The 20689-nt window shown below is 40.0% G+C and overlaps 2 protein-coding genes across 4 annotated transcripts in view; both read right to left on the bottom strand.

Moving 5' to 3' along the window:
* The window catches only part of bmp6 (bone morphogenetic protein 6), a 54695-nt gene extending 48601 nt beyond the window's left edge, over positions 1-6094 (bottom strand). Inside the window, exons 1-2 of one of the 3 annotated variants that reach the window (XM_065287977.2) lie at positions 5769-6094; positions 5048-5553 (exon numbers count right to left, since the gene is read on the bottom strand). In XM_065287977.2, coding sequence (XP_065144049.1) covers positions 5048-5444 — 397 coding nt within the window. In that variant the 5' untranslated portion in view covers positions 5445-5553; positions 5769-6094. Of the gene's footprint in view, positions 1-5047 lie in introns of all 3 variants that reach the window. The other 2 variants (XM_065287978.2, XM_073813210.1) reach the window with 2 other exon arrangements.
* A 2173-nt stretch (positions 6095-8267) lies between these two features.
* LOC135777754 (enoyl-CoA hydratase EchA19) overlaps positions 8268-20689 on the bottom strand; it is a 38516-nt gene continuing 26094 nt past the window's right edge. Inside the window, exon 6 of the mRNA XM_065287976.2 lies at positions 8268-10826. Within this exon, the coding sequence (XP_065144048.1) occupies positions 10591-10826 (236 nt within the window). The 3' untranslated portion in view covers positions 8268-10590. The remainder of the gene's footprint in view (positions 10827-20689) is intronic.

Here is a 20689-nt window from a genome sequence, read left to right as displayed (position 1 = left end):
GACCAGCAAAATTCCCATGCTGGTCCATGCTGGTTTGATGCTGTTTTTTCAGCAGGGAGGTAAGCACCACAGCTTAAAAATCTGGACATTGATCATTTATTTTATCATGACGTGACTATTAAAACATGTTATGAGATATCGCCACTGATATATTTATAAGCAGCATGCAAAAAACATCTCTCTGACACTTATAAAAAACTGTTTAGTTAAAGTCTAATAATAATCGAGTGCTCGTATCGCGTTAAGATTAAATGGGAAAGCAATAGTAACATTATATAAGTATAGTTTTATTAACTTTAACTTCGCGAAAACAAAAACAACACAAAAGACACTAAATATGAATAAGAAACAAGTGATAGTTTCATCATGACACCAAATACTGCTGATTTGATCTCATTTTTGACCATCAAACACAGACAGGGCCAACATCAGAGCCATGGAGTTCCTGTCCGAGATGTAGCCCAGAGAGAGCGGTGGTCAGCGGGGCGAGTGAACACTGAAGTCCCCTCATGTTCTGGATCTCTCACGTACCGAATCTTACTAAGCAAACGTTTAAACAGGCGCTATCTTTACTAATCGACTGCAGATTTAAATATAATACATATACATTCTCGACTGAACTAATCTTAAAACTACACTTTGTGACCAAGAAACGGTAATATAAAGAAACGGCTATTCCGTCCATTGAGTTATTATGAGATTCAAAGCAGCAGAAAGTGTTACTGTCATTCTGGCCGCCCTCAAACCCGTGGCGAAAGAAAGAAGTTCCCAAACAAACAGGCTTTTAAAATAACTCCATTGTTGTTTTCTAGTTTTCTTTTTTCAAACGTGTGCCATCGAACTGTTGTATAAAAGCAATATTAGTCTCGGAGTCGTGTGATATAGATCTATATCATCATGGCTGTGATTGCCTCCTTTACTCGGCCTACGGCCTCGTGCCTCTGGCCTAATCAAAGTCGTGATGATATAGAGCTATATCACAATCCTACTCGAGCGATATTGCTTAAGTATATACTATACATATAATCATTTTTCCATTTTCTAAACTTTATTTTCATGTAAAGCTGCTTTGAAACAATAAAACATTATGAAAAGCACTATATAAAATAAACGTAAAACTAGATACTCAGATTATTAGTTATACCAAAATCATTATTAAAATGCTAATAATTTATTGCATGTATGTTTAATAATATTAAAATGAAATGTTGATCACTACATAGTTTACTTTTATCAGATGATGTATCTGTAAATGAAATGGGATATTTGACAAGAAGAAATTAATTTGATATGAATTCATTGGACATCAGCTGAATCAAAAAGTGGTTTTAGAGGAAAAATCAAGTTATAAAATTTTAATGAAAGTTTAGATTGCAATCTTCTCTGGAATAATTTGTGTATCGTCTACAGTAGGATCCAAGAATGTGCATTATAAAAAAAGTCAGATTAGATTTTCATGTGGACTTTTTGTCCAATTTGATAATCCTTCCAATGTAAGTGTAGTACTCAGCTCAGTCGAACATATTTTACCATCCTCAAATCTGTTTTGCAGATTCTTTCCAAAATCAGCAGAGAAAATGTTTGCATATTCTGGCCATAAGTCTCATGCGCTGTGTGTTTTTGAATCTTCTTATCTGTCCTGTGAGTCAATCTTGAGAAAATCCCTTTTCTTCATTACAGAGCTTGAGCATAACTCAAATTCCTTTCTTAATTTCCTTGTTAACACCCGCATGCAGACTAGAAGTGATACAGTCATCCTGAGTCAGTGACCCATGGGTAGTCTTTCAAAAGAGGTCATCCATGTTGTGCAAAACCTGCCAACATCAAACAATTCATTGACAGATTGTGGCATACTAATTACATGATGAGATGAGGGTGTAGGAACACGCTGTGGTGCAAAATAAATTGCTTAGCCCGTATTTGGAGCTCAGCGCACTGAAAGATTTTATTGAAAGCAGAAGATCAAAATAATAATGCTTTCGTTTAATAGTCTAGACAATGCATACAGCTAAAAGAAGCAGTGAATGTCTAGACCTTGTTAATCTTCTGAGAAAACCCCTAAAATGGTTTGTATGGGTCACGTTTTATTTTGCTTTACAAGCCTAAAGCCAAGCTTACAGTACCTGTGCTCTCCTGGGTGGTTGTTGACTAAGTGGGAAACTGTCAGCCGGGATCTAGTTAAAACGTGTTGTGTGATAAAGAATGGGTTTGTGTGTGTGTATAAGAGAGGAAATGTGAGTTAACACAGAAGATCCAGGTGGAAAAGTAACCATTAACCAAAAAAGAGAGAGAAAACAGGGGTGCCTTTTCCCTGTGGATTTTCCATGGATTACTGAAAGATCCCCTTTATCCATAAATAAATGCAAACACACAGTATTACCACTGCAAACAAGAGATGGGAGTTTCCTCAAAATGGTCTGTGCCAAGAAAAGCTTAGGGTATCCTCTACCCTTCTGTAAACAGATCAAGATTCATCAGCAAGAACTCCCATTGAAATTATAAACAACTTTATATCTTCTTTACTTCATGCCACAAACATCACATTACATTTTCAAATAGTTCCCTTATTCTTAGGAAACCATTGGTAATAATTCTGCTTCTGATCTCAAACAAACAAGGAGCTGATACTCTTTTAAAGAAATACTTTAACTAATATTCACCCTTATGTTGTACCAAAGTCATTTGTCTTCTACATCGTACAAAAAGATTCATTTTGAACAATGTTGACTCTTTTCCATAAGTACCGTCAGAGAAATGGTCCCAAGCTGTCACTGGGGTGGTACCCGTTAAAAAGGTCCTAATATGCACAATTTATGTACCGATACATTGTCTATACATTTGGTACCAATATGTACTTTTAAGGTAGAAGTGTGCACTCTTTGATACTACGGAGGTACTAATATACACCTCTGGACCTAAAGAGGTTACTTTTGGAAAGGGTAGTGCCCAGTGACAGTGGCATGTGGTGACAAAGATCTGTCAAACTACAAATTTGACAACAACAATAAAAGAACAATCTTTTACAATAGTTATAACTACAAATCAATTCAAATTCAGATATGGCCTACACCGATTTCATGTGAATAATGCCATCTTCATATTCAGACTTATGACATGTGAAACACGAGAGAAGTGTAAATAAGATTTAAATATTATCAATGAACTCAAATTTCAGTCTGTTCCTCACATAAAGCTGTTGTTTGGTGTCGGAGGACACAAAATATAGCAAATATAGATTTATGTTTAACACCCCTCTTTGTTGTGTCATTTCATTGATAGAGACAAGTTTTCCTAAAATTATTTTGTTTCCCACATTGGAATATAGGTTAACTATTCTTTTGTGCATTCATGCTGGATTATAAGGAAAAATGACTTACAACACACAATAATGTTAAGGTAGCTTTTCAGACTGAATTCAAGAGATTACACTATACTGTACAAAAATAATTTAAGTAAATTTGCACAGGATAATCATAAAATGATTCGCACATGAAAGCCTAGCTGTTTCTGGATAAGCTAAAACCTATTGGTCATTTTCCATTTATATTGCTAATATATGTCTATAATTCCCATTTCTCCTATATTTGGAGATTAGTCATGTGTGTGCTAGACAGATGACTACAGTACATCCAAAATAAATCATTGGTCATCCGTCTTGACTGTAAACGCACAAGAATGTGATTGTCACACTGTGAATGTAGAGTTCCACTCATATTGGGTAACCTCACATAACATTACACTTATTTCCAGGGATCATTAAAATCGTGGCCGGTCTGTGAATTAATAGTATAGCGTCTATTGCTGTCTTCAACCCATTTATTTTAATAATTTATTTTTCCCTGTGGAAAATCACTACCAGATCTCGAAAGGCCATGTTGTTGTCTTTATCCGCCTTTTGTGAAAGATATTAAACAGAGACAAAAACACCAACCAACAACTTTAAATGTGCTAACTCCCAGAAAAACATTCCTGGCAACTAACTATCAACTGTCCTATAGCATCAGCGATTAGAAGAGTTTATATTGTTATAATTAACATTAATTAGGAGACTTGTGGAGCTCGCTGTGGGAAGTTCACATAAACAAGTGAATCCAGAGATGCAAATACTCCCTCCATTAATGAGGTGTGTGTTTACTGAAGCAAACCACACAGAATCACTGAACATAAACAGACTTGTGGTCTGACACTGTGGTCAAGGTCACTATGAGCTTATTGGATGTCAGTCGCAGAGCACTGCATGCCAATATTCATCCAGACTTAGAAAAAGTTGCGGTTGGTTCAATGGTATCGTAATGTTATATCAACAGTAATACCTTAAATATGAATGTATTAATGTTACAGCTACAACGCTTGATTTAATAAATCTATTAGTAAACGCCAAAATTAACAACATGATTTAAGATTAATAAATGCTTAGATTTATTGTATTGTTCATTGTTAGTTCATGTTAGCTAAGCACTGACTAATACACCCTTTATTATACCAAACATATGATAAATCAGGGATTAAGGTGATTTCTGAAAATGTCTTATGCGTTTACAGGCAAAACTTTAGGAATACAGTAAAGTGGCCCTTAGACACATTTAGATGCTCAAAACTGAATGGCATTGCAAAATTGGCCAGAAAGTGAGTAATGTTTTTTTGAGAAGGCTATAATATTAAAAAATACAAAAACATTTTTTGAGAAGTGTATGTGCAGTATCTTTCTTTCTGTTAAATGTCACTGACTTGATCTTTTTATAATCTAATGCAATAACAATCTGACATTTTTAAGTGTGTCTTAAGTACCCAAATACTATTTGTATTGAGTCAATAAATTGAATAATTATATGATTCATTTGATTATTTTTTTTAGAAATTATTCAACATTCTCTAGGCTTATTATTACACTGCTTCAAATACTATTGTTTTAGATTAAGTTAAAATAGTTGAATCTAGTCACATGAAGCTGACAGGTTTGTATACTGAGATCTGTCCTATTAAAACATCACCTTTATAACAAAGTATGTTTGTAAAAAACAAAGAAAGTTGTAAACATGTGTCTTACCTAAATTGACAAAACTCATGACCATGTCGGCGTCGTGTAAGAAGTCAGTGTCTTGTATTGAAGCTAAAGCAGGTCGTGTTGTTGTGGTGGTGGTGGTAGTGGTAAATAAAGATCTGTACTGATCCACGTCACTTTTCTCTTCAGTTGATAAAGTGTTGTACAGATCCAGCATGAAGAGAGGTGCTGAATTATATTTCCCGCTGTTCAGATGCGGTCTGGGTCTGTGGTTTAGTCCGAGTATGGACAGAATCTCTTTCTGCATCTCTCTTTTCTCCTGAGTCCGTAATCTCCGATGGATGAAGTTTGGCTGAAGCTCAGAGACATCCAATCCAGAAGTGCTACCTGACACATAAGAGCTCCATAAGAAGCCGATCAGAGCAAACCAGATACTCTTCATCTTTACATCCAGTCTCTATTCTGTGCTCTTGATATCGACACAATATCAAATCACTTGGAAAACAAATGTTATGTCTTCTTTTCCTTTGCTTCACGCCATAGGACCTATACTATTAAAATAAACGCTTAGTTATTGGGTTGAGCAAAAACCTCTCTTCTTGCAAAAAACATTTTGTCAATGGGTTCTTGAATCGCTTTTTATTGACGTTACATTCTTTCATTTCTTGGTTCTTTATAGAATATTAATACATAAGAGATTTATATTAAAATGGAAATTATATTAAAGTACTCCAAGTCATCAGGCTGTGATCTCGTTTTCCTTTACCTTTGATATGCGTATTATCCAGTACAAAATAAATGCAACTGTCGTCCAGGGAGTTTTTCAATTTTCAAAATATCCATCAATTCCTCAGCGTGATGCGTCTCTTCTGACAGAATACAACTGGAAACTTCTGTTTGTCCCATCAAATGTTAAGTTACTGCACTTTTTTTCCTGTATTAATATAAAAGTCCCCCCGTCACTTGTCAAAGAGAGGATCTCTTTACAATCTACTCGGTTGCAGTTTAACTCACAGTGATCCTTCCTGCGCGTTTCTCTCCAGGGTTTTAAATAACGGGGCTGAATCAGGTGGACGCGTCGCGAGCCCGCCCCAAGCTCGCGCTCACTCAGAGGTGGAGCTTTAAGACAGCTTTAACATCCACCCCAAACACTCGTGTTCATGTCGTCTCTGCGTGTCTTCGTTTAGGGACAAATGACATTTTTACAATGTCAGCTGCCAGGTGTAAAACCAACTAAAGGCCCGGGTATACTTTTTTTCCGCGTCCGCGTCCGGCTCGCGCGCGCACGCGTCCGCGCAGCTTTCCGAGTATAGTCCACGCGGCTACACGCGGATGGCCGCGTTCGACACTATACGCAATACAAATGATTTCTTATTCAAATTATTAGTCTAACAGGCTGTCAGGGCAGCACTGATTTGGCGACATTTACAGTACATTAAAACATTAGGATAGGTGAAGAAAAGTAACTGATCCACCATTGCAAACACAGTTTAGAACAAACAACAAGACAACAAAGAACAGGAATCAAACAAACATGCTCCACAGCTTTCTGTTCTTGGAAGAAGTAAAAGTTAAAGAAGAAAAACGATAGTGTGTGTGGAAATGCTGTCTATTTCCTTTGTATAATTGTTTATAGTGGAGTGTCCTGTCTAAATATTTTCTTGCGCATGCGCTGTCGTACGCGGACTGTACGCGCACTGTCCGCGCGGTCTCAAATTTTGGGCTGCACGCGGACGGTCCGCGCGGCCGGCCGCGGACCCTCCTGATGACGAAAATGACGTCATGCGGACGGCGCGCATACGCGGACGTCCCGAGTATACTTTCGGCTTAACGCGACGCGAGTAGCGACTACGTTCCGTAAGGGGGCGTTCACGCGCGTACAAACAGCGGGATTGAACGAATCGGTACACAAGAGTTTCTAACAAGAGTTGTATTGTGCGTAAAGTAAACGCATGTCACGTGGCAAAATAAAATAACGCAGACAATAAACTCATTTAATCATTACATGTGCAGTAGATTGGGGATTGTATGTAATTTTGTACATGATTTATATTAACGTGACCAGGTTTTCTTCATATATAGCCGAAGCGTGACCCCTAACGACCGCACGAGGCAAACATATAAACGTACCAAATACCCTATTTTAACATGTCACCATACAAATAACGTTTTATATAAGCATAGGCTATTATCATTATTCGGTGCATTTGTGAAAATTGATAAAACAATGGTTTTACTACAATAACCATAGTTTTAGTTTGTAGTTAAGCATATGTATATATATATTGGTTCCCCAACCATTCGGCGAAAGGTTCTTTAAATAAATAAATAAAAACATTTCTTTGATGCAATATTAATGGCCAAAGCTATTTAACTCCAGTCATTTTACATAACAGTAGTTATATGACTTGTGTCAAAGATTAACAACGTTAAGTGCACTTTTTTGTTTCATTGTAGCTGTTTGGGAGTGCGAACATAAAGAAATTCCGGAAAGATGTCAAAATCATTGCAGAGAGAACATTTCAGATATTAAGATATCTTTGGCACCCTTGATTTTAATATTTTATCTGTACTCTGTGGAAATTAAACTTAAAATATGTATTTTGTTAACTTAAGCTTAATTCTTTACATTGGAAATGTGTTAATAGGCTACTTCTTACATAAAACACTGGCTTAAAAAATGGCATCACACATGTCAATGGAAAAAGTGTTACATTCTAAAAGATAAATGTACAAATTTTGAGAAGGTGAGAAAGAGGGTGTTAACCCATGATGCACAGACTGTAAAACACTGTAAAATGTGAATTGGGTCAGTGTTTTGACATGGTAAATGTTATTTGACCCTTTTATTTTTATGTCTTATGTGTTTTTATTCATTTATTATTTTTTTTCATGTATTATTTTAATGTATTTTATTATGACGTATTGTCATTATTAGTATTTTATTGTTTATTAAATTTGTGTTGGTCCCTTTTACATTTCTTTTTGGTTGTTAGATGAATGTATACATACATATTCAATATTTCTTTCATACTTTTTATAATTTAAAGAACCTTTATCACTACATATAATCATTTTATGAAGCAGAAAGGTTCTTTTGATGTTAATGGTTCTTTATTAAACCAAAAATGGTTCTTTTATGGCATCATAATTTTTAAGAGTGAAGTAACATATTGTTTTAATAGTTCAATCATTATATTTGTTGTAAAACTATGGTAGTACAAATGGTTCTTTGGTACATTACCATGTACATACTATGGTAGCCTGAATGTGACAAACAACCATAATACCACCAACAGAGTACAGTAGTTTAAAAGGATAATATAGCATTTTGTCAAATGTCAAGGGCACTGAAGTCTTTATTGTTTTATCTTGATCTGTTTGAGTTATTCTCAGTATTTTAAAAGAGTCCTCTGATGTTTGAGATTACAGACAGATGAGTAGAGTTTGTGGTCAGGGTCAGGTGCAATGCTTTAAAGATGAGACACTCTACTGAACTTACTATAATAAGAGAATAGAGCGAGAGAGAGAGAGAGAGAGAGAGAGAGAGAGAGAGAGAGAGAGAGAGAGAGAGAGAGAGAGAGCGAGCTTACATGTTTATGTTATGGAGACTGATCTCAGAAATCTCGCACACACACTATGTTGTGTCTGGTGAGATTCAGATTGACAAGATGGCTGTGTTGTTATCTCAGAGTTGATAATCTTATCTAAAGGGGGCAAAAAAGCATGCATCAAAGAGCAGCAATGCAAACCAAACCAGCCCCCCCCTTCATCATCAGCTCACAGTTACTGATAAAACTGCATAATTCTCTCAAACACACACACACACAAATACAAAACTTCTATAAAATGTGTACATTGCAGTAGAAATGACATTAATTTTACATTTTTACATAGAGCTTATAAACAACAAATGTCTTTGCTATTCACACACAGAAATTTGGTCATAAATTACTCCAATGTATGCTTTTCCAAAACATAATTTCCAAATTACTCCAATGTATGCTCCTCTGCTTTCACTTCCAAAATTCATATTCTGTCAGGCTACGTTCAGGTATTATGCAAAAAGAAATGCATAGTAAAGGGAGATGGTGCACTATTATTGAATCTCAATAAAGACATAAATACAGTGAAGGTAAAAACAGCAACTTCTATAAGTTCAGAAGGCTAAGTTGAATTGTATGGATCTTGACAGACATGATTGTGTAAAAAATAGCTCTGAAACATTCTTCAGAAATGATCATTTGTAGTTCCATTCACTAAAAATTACAGCACGCAGGTTTGGATCAACATAAATATAGTTAATAAAGAAAGACTGGTATCACACTGTGAAAGAAAGCAGAGATGAGATAAGTTGGTTCAGTGGAAAAAAAACACATTCCTTTGCAAATGTATTTCAATCAATAGCTGACAGAGTTAAACACATGCTTACACAGCTATAAATCAAAATGTGTGTACAAAATGCCAGTTGACCCGTTATAACTTTCCACTCCAACAACTGCGAAAGCAAAGCCTTTGCTTCATGATAACTAGTCTGCATGTGAAAATCCAGCTAAAGTCATTTTTGTGATTTAACATTTTCTGCATAAAATCATAATGTAAATGTGTAATGTCAATGGAAGAAATCAAACTTTAATGCTCATTGTGACCCAGAGAGAAACATTAACAGCATCAAGGAATGCAAGAGTGTAGTTTAGTTGTCATGTTTAAACTCATCCATTCTTCAAGGGTCAGTTGTTAATTGACTGTCAGTTGTGAGATGAATGACCTGTGTGTGTGTTTCTGTGTGGGGTCACTTAACAGATCATCTCTCCTGTCATCATATAGTCTAGACAGAACCTTAACAAACACACATACAACTCTCTTTCTTCAGGAAATATATGTAGGGATTTTTGCCAATGTCTGCTTAAACGTTTAGTGCATTCATGTTGATTATGAGGTTTTGATAAATCAGCCTGGTATTCAGAAAATTGCTGGTTTGAAAATGATCATTGTGTGTTTGATCAGGACATAACCTCAGGTTTCTGCACTAAGAGTACTAAACCTGATATAATTTGTGTAAAAAAAGTATCAGCTAAATGTGTACAAAAAAAACATAACACAATTAGTCCCATCACCCAAAGCGTTTGACTAAATCTATACCCAATTTATTTTGATTGTTTGAGCGACAATATTTTAGCTACAATCAGTAACTTTTGTCTCTATAATCTCTTTTTGAAACAAAGTTGCAAGTTATTTTTACATTGGTTGAAGTCAAACAGAAAGTACCCATAAAATCATACCAAACAGCTCACATTATGAATCATTCTTATAATCTCACCATTGAAACAGTTAAGTGTGTTGATTAATATGAACCATTAAAAATATGACTGTTTTACAGTGTTTAATGTTTTAATAGTGTCATATTTATCATAGTTTGACATAGTTTTAGTAATAACCTAGTATAATATTTTTATATTTATAATCTAGTATAAATCTTGTTTTATTAGAAGCCACATTGTTGCAGACCCTGTTGTACAGTATGATCTATAATACAACAAATTAAACTGAAGTATATTCCTTTACATTTTTGATAATCATCTATCTGTTTACAATTTACTTGAAGTGAATGTTCCCCCTCTCCCAGTGCCTGAGCTGAATTTCGTTGCTCCAGTAATTGCTTCAGCTTGAATAACTGGAATGCCATGGTCCGTCTCGTACTGCATGGCCTGTGTGAATGAGGTGGCATCAAAGACAGCATGGTAGGCAGAGTTACGGTCGGCACGAAGACAATGCTGTGGAAATGAGCTGACCTGTTCAGCAAGTTCAAGTGCCACTTGGAGTGCTAGAACACAAAGATAAAGATCTTAATGAAGAAAGTGGCAAAAGGAAAAAACATCTTGGAGCATTTATTCAGAGTATAATTGACCATAGGGTTGGAATCACTGAATTTGTACATTTGCACCATACACCATATTAGCAACACCTCTTAAACAACTATTTCAGTCATATACGTATATCTGCTTGAATGGAGGAAGAACAATATCTATAATCTTTCCAAAATAATTTTTGTTTCTTAACGTCACAAGGAAATTGAAATTAAAACGTTTTATATTTTATGGAAGATTGTGGGATTTTTTTAATAAATTACTTATTTGTCAGTTTCATTATTTAAAAAAAAATCATGCCCTCATAGACTAACTTTTTCCCCATCAGTGTTTTAAAAAAAAGTTCCAGCCAGTGCCAGCATTTTCCATTATTTTCACAAAAGTTTAATGCCTTCCAGAAAATGTTCTTTTTTAAATATATAAACATATAATATATCAAATGAAAGAACAGACCCTTTGTTTTTAAACAAAAAAAGTTTTCTCCTATCTTCATTTGTTTAGCTGAGATAATTGCATTTTTGTAAAGGGCTTAGATCAGATTTAAAGCGATAATCAAAAAAATACACAGAGTTTTAACTGTTTTTAACTGAGTTTTTAACTCATTTCAGAAGCCAGTTCATTCAGATATACGACACAATAGGGAAAATAAGACAATCGCTACTTCGGTTTCATGCAAACTTAGAGTTCAAAGTGTGAAAAAAACACGTTTGTTTCATGTATTTAGCAAATGCACTTGCCCAAAGTTTGGCAAGTATATCATAGCACATAGCACAGAGCTCGACCCCAGAGTTTACAGCATGGCCACCAAACCAGTGTTCCCAACTTTCATCAGTGCTTCTCATGAACCTAAAAAAAAGGATCCAAGATGCAGAAGTCTGCCCTCCAGTCTGGCAGACACTGTCTTTAATTCTTCTGTTACGGCTCCAGCCTTGTGGTGTGTTGGGCAACACACTTTTCTATGGTTTCCCCTGAGTTCGCTGCAGTCCATGAGTCCACTCCAGTGTTAGCCCCCACAGCCAAAATAGCTGGGTCCCTTGTGCTTTCTGTAAGGGAAGCCCTCTGACATCATGGCCGTCCAGGCCCTTAAGTATTTTTTTGAGTGCCCGGCCAGTGAGGCCTAGAACCACGTCGTTGAGGCCATTTTAATTTCTCCCTTGTCTATCATTAATGTCATGGCCATGGAGGCCTTTTTGTGAATCTTGTGCTCCCTGTCACATTTAAGCCAGCTGCGCCCTGGTCCAAGCCCAGGCTTGCTTTGCAGTGGCCCACGCCCGCTCCATTTTGGTCCAAGCCTGCTCTGCTGTGGCCCTAGCTAGATTTTGGACACTCTCTCTCCTTCTTCTCTCACTTCCTGCCTGTTGTGTATTTAAGCTATGCCTTTTCCATTCACAATGTGAAGTATTTTTCAGCTTAACTGTTTATTGTTCACATGTTCATTCATGTCCATGTTTATAGTTATAAAAATTGTGCCTGTTTTATTGGATTACAGTTTTTGATTACCCTTTTGTCTTATTGCCTGGTTGGATTGTCTTTTGATTTACTTGATTAATCTGTCTGCTATTCGACTTTTGCCATTTAATTTCCAGCTGATTTGGATGGATTTTAATAACATTTCTGCAATTGGATTCTACACCACAGCCATATCCTGCTTGTTACACTGGCAAGCATAACTTATTATATTGGTTATAAACGTATTATATCGGGGCAAAAATTGGCATTTGAAGCACATAATTCAGCATTTTCAACAATCCGTGGTCCTCAGCTGGCCTCGAGGTCCCCCAGTGAGCCTACTTGCACAGACACTGTGCAAAGTCAGGGAGGAAAAGAAGCGTGTCCTACTCGTGGGCCCTTACTGGCCCACCGGAACCTGTTTTCTCGAACTCATGCTCTTTGCGACAGTCCTACTTGGCAGAATCCCCCTGAGGAAGGAACCTCTTTCTCAGGACAGGGCAATGTGTCACATACGTTCAGACCTGTGGAAACTCCAGTTGGTCCCAGGATGGGACGTGGAGGTTCTAAAGAGGCTTACCCCAGTAGGTCGTACACACGATCACTTAGGCACGAGCACTTCGAGTGGTGTTGTTCTCACTGAGAATACCCCCTGAAAAAATCTCTTTTGCAGAAACACTTCGGAGCAGAGGCTTTCCCCCTCCACAATTTAAGTATATCGCTACGATTTCCATCCACCATGACCCTTCAGCAGGTAGGTCGGTCAGTCAGCACAACCTGGGCATCAGGTTTCTTTTGGGGGGGCAAGGGGCTTTAATACAGCTCAGCCCACCCTTTATGCCCTCTTGAGACTTGTTTGTGGTACTGAAAGCACTCTAGGATTGTCCCTTCAGGCTTTACAGTCAGTCAAACTGAAGTTTCACTCCATGAAAACTGTGTTGCATTGGCTTCGATAAAAGGGCAGGGGACCTGCACGCCCTTTCGGTCAATGACTTGAGTTCGGGCCCGCTGACTCCAGTGTAACGCTGAGACCCTGGCCTTGCTACATGCCCAATGTTCCCACCCCTACCTTCAAGGGTCAGGTGGTGAACCTGCAGGTGCTGCCCTCAGAGGAGGAAACCCCAGCCTTAGCTTTGTTGTGTCCTGTACACGTGCTGCAACTGTACGTGGACCGAACGCGAAGCTTCAGGACCTTAGACCAGCTCTTCGTCTGTTACGGAGGAAAGCTGAAGGGAAAAGCTGTCTCCAAGCACAATGTCACACTGGATATTGGACACTTTTGCCCTTGCCTAACAGAAGCAGGGCATGCTATGGCCGTTTAAGATATGGACGCACTCTACTAAAAGTACAGCGTTCTCTTGGCTCGTTGCTTCTTGCTGACAGACATTTGTAGAGCTGGAGGCTGTGCGACACCTAACACATTTAATAGTTTCTGTAGTGTTTGTGTTGAGCCGGTTTCCTTTTGTGTTTTCACCTCAAACCGGTAAAAGCACTGAGAGCCCCGGCTTGTGTGTCGGCTTGCAGTGCCATCTTAGCACTTTATTTTTGCCAAACAATTACTTTATTTAAGAATTTGGTACTTTTTCCAATGCCCTTGGCAGCCAGACGTGGCAGAGCGTCTGCTGCCATCCTTTCATCAGCTGAATTCTTGAAAACCTATGTTAAGGCTTGGCGTCCATATGAGTGACCCCTAGGTGGCATCCCGTGTGTATGTCCATGGAGTAAAATGAAACCCATGTTTTTCACTCAGCACAGTTGCCTCTGCAATCTCTGTACAGGTGTAGGCTCATTACAACAGGTGTGACCAACCCTGTTCCTGGAGATCTACCCTCCAGCATATTTTAGTTCAAAACCAGCTTCAACACACCTAACTTTAATTTTTAGGTAGCCCTGAAATGCTTGATTGCCAGGTTCAGGTGTGTTTCATTGGGGTTGGAGCTGTACTCTGCAGGACAGTATATCTCCAGGAACAAGGTTGGTCACCACTGCATTAGAAAGCCACCCCAGAGCCCTTAATATACAGTAAAACCCTCTGCAGTTATTCCATATTGTAATCATCACCTAAAAAACCTCTAAGGGATGTGGCTCCACAGCATTTCCAGCTAACATCCAGGTGGGTACGCTTCCCGGTGTTATCTAATGGCGCTTTTCCATTGCATAGTACCCCAGGTTTAGTTTAGTTTAGTTTGGGTCGGGTCAGCTCACCTCACTTTGGCGTGGTTAGCTTTTTAATCGAGTTTAGTATCACTTTGCAGTGGGAGGGATTATAGGCGTGTCGTTATATTTGCGCTGCCTACTGCTGTGACATCATACATTTGAGAGCGTTGTTGTACATTCCCATACATTTATTTATTTCTCAATTCACCACAAAAATTTAAATTGGCCACCACAAACAGATGTTTGCACATTGTGTTTATCACTACCTCTGTCTCACATGACAGTTTCTGCTCAAACACTTGTGGCGTCAGTCGACAGTGCTCCGCTGAGCCTCATTGAAGTTGCATAAAGCATATATAATGCAGATGTGCTCGTCGCAAGTGTTCTGCCACAAACTGCAAGTCTGGAAAAAACTGTTATGGTGTCACTGATTCTTAACCTGTGGATGTTTTTCATCGCTAAAAGGGAGTTTGGGAACTTATAGCAGAGCACAGATGAAAACCTGTTTGCTCGAGACAGTGCAAGCTAGCACTGAGGTAAAATGTATCTTTTACATTATTGCGATGACGCTGGTATTGACGATTCTCTCAGACCAATCAGGGATCTACAGTGTTTTCACATCTCGTTTGGTATCAGCTCGGGTCGCTTGGAACCCCAACCGAGGTGGTACGAAAAAATTATCGGGTACTACGTACTGCACCTACTGGAAAAGCTTCCAAAAGTAAGCTGACCCAACCCAAACTAAACCAAAACGTGGGGTACTATGCATTGGAAAAGCACCATAAGGTTAATCTAGTGGGTTAAGGAACAAGTAATAGCCGGCCTCCTCTGCATAACACCCTGTTCCGCCTACTCTAAAAAAAGAGGTGGAAGGTTTATGCAGGGCACTGGAAGGGGCAGCACTCATTGCGCTTTGCAAGGGATTCCCCCCAAAAAGGGGATTCTTGGTTACATATGTAACCTCGTTCCCTAAAGTAAGGGAATGGAGACATCACGTCCTATCCCCATGGCTTGCTGTACCACTGCTCGGCCGGGCTATGTGCTCAGCTTTCTCAGAGAAAATAGTTGAGTATGCAGTGCACCTGCCTCTCATTTATACTTGCAGTGGCACCAGCAGATGCAAATACTTCATGTCAACATTCATTGGTTCTTTAGAAAATTCTCTAAACAGATAGGTCTCTCTAGTGAGTTCCCAATACGTTGGTCATCAATGTGACCTCTTAGTTCCCTTCATTCAGGGAACAAAGGTTCCCTTTCAGTCCGTCACTACGACGTCACGTTGTGACCGACAAATTGGGGAACTCGCTTAGAGAGACCAATCTGCTTCAAGTAACTACTAAAACGCCAATGAACTTGGCATTGAGGTATTTGCATAATGCCGGCGCCGCCCCGCCAGGTGCGTATATAAGCCGCACGTGCAAGATACGAAATTAGCTTTTTCGCTTTGAAAGCCGGCAGTATCTGCTACTGAGAAGCTACTCTTCTGCTCTTTGGGAACGATTGCTAAAGTTAGTTTGGACAAGCAGTACCACAGCGGACGCTCACAGTTTCCACTGCTCTGCATCTTTTTTGTTTTGAGTTAAGTGTGTGCGTTGCTTCTCCCTGTGTGCATCATCAACTGAGCATCTAAAGAGTGACTTCCCTAAAAGAGTGATACAGAGAGCTTTGTGTCTTGTTATACAGCCACTCTCATATATCCGGAGATCAGCGTCCTTTTCAGGATGGCTTTTGTCCATGCGATCTTGGGTGCAGAAAGTACATGGGTCCAAAGGACGGTCACGAGCGTTGTCTTTTATGCTTGGGCATCGAGCATGCGGAGGCAGCGTTCGCTGGGGGTTCTTGTCCTCACTGCGAGGACATGACCCTTGTGGATCTGCAAAGACGGCTGTCATTTCTCCGGGAAAGACGACATCCCCGTCCTCCGGCTCTCAGCCTCCCCGTCCCCAGCCGGCAGAGGTACCAATGGAGACCGCAGAGTCGTGTTCTATGATGTCTGCTGAACCCGTTGCGTCTCCCTCAGGATCCGCATCTTCCGCAGCAGCCGAGGCAGGGCCCCCTTCCTCCAAAGCGGACTTGGACGTCCTTCCTCTCTGGTCGGGTCGCGACGCCGGAGTTTGACCCAGAGATGGTGGCTGTGCTCGCTGGAGCGGCGGAGACAGTTGGGTTAGAGTGGGTTAACCCCCCTCAGCTCGAACCGTCCCACCTGGATGATTGGTTCGTTACACCGGGATCCCTCCTGTGGAGCGGGGGGTCGCGATGCAACTGTGTCCGGCCACCGCTGCCTCCTCGAGAGACTGCCCAACCCTTCCTTCGCGGGCCTGCAGACAGTCGTCCGGTCTAATGGTGACTGCCCACCAGGTGTGCAGAGAGGCGGCTTCAGCTCTGCATGCAATGGCATTGCTGCAGGTTTCCAAGCGAAGGCCTTGTTGCAATATGCATGAGGGAGGATACGATATGCTTTTTCGGAGCTCCGGGCTGCCACTGATCTGGCTCTCCACGCTACGAAGGTGACAGCGCAGGCGATCAGTCGTGCCATGTACACTCTGGTGGTCCAAGAATGCCGTCTCTGGTTGTGTCTGGCTGACATGACGGATGCGGACAAGAACAAGTTCCTGGACGATCCAGTCTACCAGACCGGCCTCTTCGGCGAGTCCTTGGAGTCCTTTGCACAGCAGTTCTCCACCGCTCAGTAGTAGACTGAAGCGATCGCCAAGATCATGCCCTGACGCAAGAGAGCTGCCTCTCATCCACCAGCGCCGGCTGCCCGGTCTGCTCCTCGCCGAGGGCGCCCTGCGGCGCCTGCCCTCGTCCCCCTTCCTAGGACTACATCCCGGCAGCGGAGGGGGAACAGCCGTCAACAGCCCGCCTGAGGCGGGCGACCTGGAATTGGATGGGATCACTCTTCGGGAGATGGTGAACGTTCGGGAGACGGTGACCATTCCTTGCCCCGGTGGAGGGCCAGGTGGAATATCCTTGTTTGTTTTGTTTCTGTTCTGCCGGCTTCTCAGCCAGCACCCACAAAACCACAAAAAGAGTGCATTCCTATCTCTTTTCCAGGTCTCCAGAGGATCGAGAGAGCTGTGAGGGGGCACACACCAGCTCACCCTCCTCCTCCTCTATCGCCAGCGGGTGCCAGCCCGTCCCATGGGTTATTACGCATGATCAGCCTCGGTTACGAAATACAATTCAACCGGCACACCCCCAAATTCTCAGGCATTAGTTTCACTACAGTGAAAGCGTCCGATGCACATGTACTGCGTGCAGAAGTCGATGTCCTGCTGGCAAAGGACGCGTTCGAGCCGGTCCCTACAACCGAGATGAGGTCAGGCTTTTACAGGCCGTATTTCATAGTCCCCAAAAAAGGCGACGGGGTTACGACCGATCTTGGATTTGCACGTTCTGAACCGGACTCTCAAAAAGAGATCCTTCAGGATGTTAACGCCAAAGCTAAAATTTCAATCAATTCACCCCCAAGATTGGTTTGCAGCCATAGACCTGAAAGACGCGTACTTTCATGTGTCCATTCTCCCTCGCCACAGGCCGTTTCTCCGCTTTGCGTTCAAGGGGCGGGCATATCAGTACAAAGTACTTCCATTTGGCAGGCATGTGATTGGCTAAGGACAAAAAAGCAGGAAAATATATTGAGACCCCCCCACACACACACGCCAATCAAACTGGTGGCGGATCTATACGGATAGTAAAGAAGGACCCATAACAACTTATTTGAACAAAAAAACACATTTTAATTCATTTTACAGCTAGATGTGCAACATGCTACTTTTTTGTACAGTATGACACATAACAACTTATTTGGTGGATGTGTAACAGTGGGAATCAAAAGCAAGTGTCTTGTCCACTGCTCCATCACCACGTCTCTCTATATCAACAACCATGATAAAAAATATGTTTTAACTTATTTTTATTTTGCATTTTTACCCAACTTTAACAGCTAAATGTGCAACATGCAAATGTTCATGTCAAAAGAAGGCCTATTTTGCCGACATCCAAATAAAATGTAGGCAATGGCTTATAAAGAACTAAAGGCATGGCTACTTTTAATTTTATACTTTAAATAAATTTCCAAGCCTGTACTTTGATAATTTTACTTGAGTAAAGAAGTTAAATCAGTATTTCTATTTTTACCAGAGTATTATTTTAATACAAATATCTGTAAAATGTGCTACACAGGACCATTAGTTATAATAAAGTGTCTTAAAGGTCTCTTTTTCTAATTTTAGACCCCTGTAGATGAGTAACTTTGTTAGCTGTTAAACATGAACAATAGAAGGTTGACACTAATAAATAGAAGTAATTGTACAAAAAAGTGCAGGTGCTATTTATTTTAATCAAACTGGTCAACCTTAAAACTTTAAACACACGAAACCTTTGAAACAAACGATGATACAGAGGCCGTTTTTCAATCATAAGTCTGCAGCCTTCCGGAGGTCGCATTTCTAAGCTGCATACGTCATCAAGACTCATCAAGAGTCACAATATTAACAATAATGAAGTTTACTATTATTCTTAGTTAATCGTAAATTGTTGTAATATGTTTATCAGGGCTTGACATTAACTTTTTGAGGAACTTGTCCTTTGGACAAGTAAATTTGTGTTTCACTTGTCCATGCACAAAAGTCACTTGTCCGGGTAAAGATTTATAATATAATGTATTTTTTGTGTTTTGCTAATCAGTGGCAGACCAAGGGATTTTTCATAGGGGTGGCCAGGCAGGGGCCAGCAGTTACTCTGGGGTGGCATATAAAATCTCTATCATCCAACCTTAAAATACTTGTAAGTATTATAGTGTGTTAATCAGAATAATGTATAACATACAATTGCTACAATAATTTAATTTTTATTAAAATGAATTGAGATTAACATACAATTTATAGTCATAATTCAACCTCCATGTTTTTTAAACTATTTAATCAAATAAAACTTTTGAAATTTACTTTAAAACCAGAATTTATATCTCCCATTGCTGAAAAAACTAGAGACCAGAAAATCATGTGAATTTTGAAGGCTACTTAAATGTTTTTTACTAAGATTCATTTGGCTGCTTCTTGCTACTCTTTCTGAAGAAGGATGCTATATCTTCTGCCTTTCTCTTCATTTTTCACTCATTTCAATGATTGTCTGGCATTAAAACACTAAAGCAAAACATTAAAACATTACCATGTTTTTAAAAACGTATTAGGTTGAATGTATCTAGATTATCTGTTATATATAAAATCAATCTTAATCCTAGCATTTACGCTGTAATGTTTGTGTGGGATTTTTTAATGTACAGTGACGAACTCTGTCAGATTCAAATCGGCTGTCACGCGGCGCAAACACACGTAGGCGCGCTGAAAGAGAGATTCTCATTATAAAACAGATTCTTAAACAAGATTTTAAGCCATTTATGTGTTTTTACCGAACTTTAGAAGAGAAATTTATATTCACGCCGGAGCCTGAAGAAACATCACTCTAGACTCCACTCCGTCCCGCGATTCCCGCCCATCCGTGTTCGTCGATCAGGTTTCATGCACGAATGTAATGCTCAGTTAGGTTAAACCAGGCTCGATGAGGTAACTTATTTCCTTGCCTTTTTTCGGAACCAATATTGTTGCATCGTCCCTCTCTCAGTCGCCACCAGGATTTTCTGCAATGGCGCTCGTTTTTCCTCTCATTTCTGTGAAAATTGCTGCTCCAAATCCACCAAGTAAACCGATGTGTATATGTTTGCCGCTCTGTTTCGCGTCACGCGAGTGACAGCCAAACGTCGCAAATGAGGAGAAGAGAGGAGATAAACGATCGGGTCTGATTGGTGAATACAATCATACTTCGCCATCCGCCATTTGCGAACGGTCAGAAACACGTCCTTGTTGATACTTGGAAAGGAAGGAAAATGCATCTCTTTGTCATCTGCCACCGGTGTGGCCCTGTTGCGTGGGGACGGCGATTGTGGTTCCGTCCCGGGTTACCATGGCGACGGCTGTGAGATACCCCCCTCCCCCCTTATTTTTTTTTTTACATATCTGCATGATTCACGTAGGTCACATTTTCAGGTCGGAAAATCCGGAATTCCGGATTAATCCGGAAAAATCACATCCCTGATTTGGGCTGTCTCTCTCTCCCCTGTCTTCACGAAAGTAGTCGAGGCGGCGTTAAAACCCTTGAGAGAGAGCGGTGTTCGCATTCTGGCTTACCTCGACGATTGGCTTATTTAACA

This window comes from Paramisgurnus dabryanus, chromosome 22 (assembly GCF_030506205.2).
Source record: "Paramisgurnus dabryanus chromosome 22, PD_genome_1.1, whole genome shotgun sequence".
Taxonomy (NCBI): domain Eukaryota; kingdom Metazoa; phylum Chordata; class Actinopteri; order Cypriniformes; family Cobitidae; genus Paramisgurnus; species Paramisgurnus dabryanus.
Note: the sequence above shows the minus strand (reverse complement) of the source record. Positions and strands in the feature narration are given on the sequence as shown.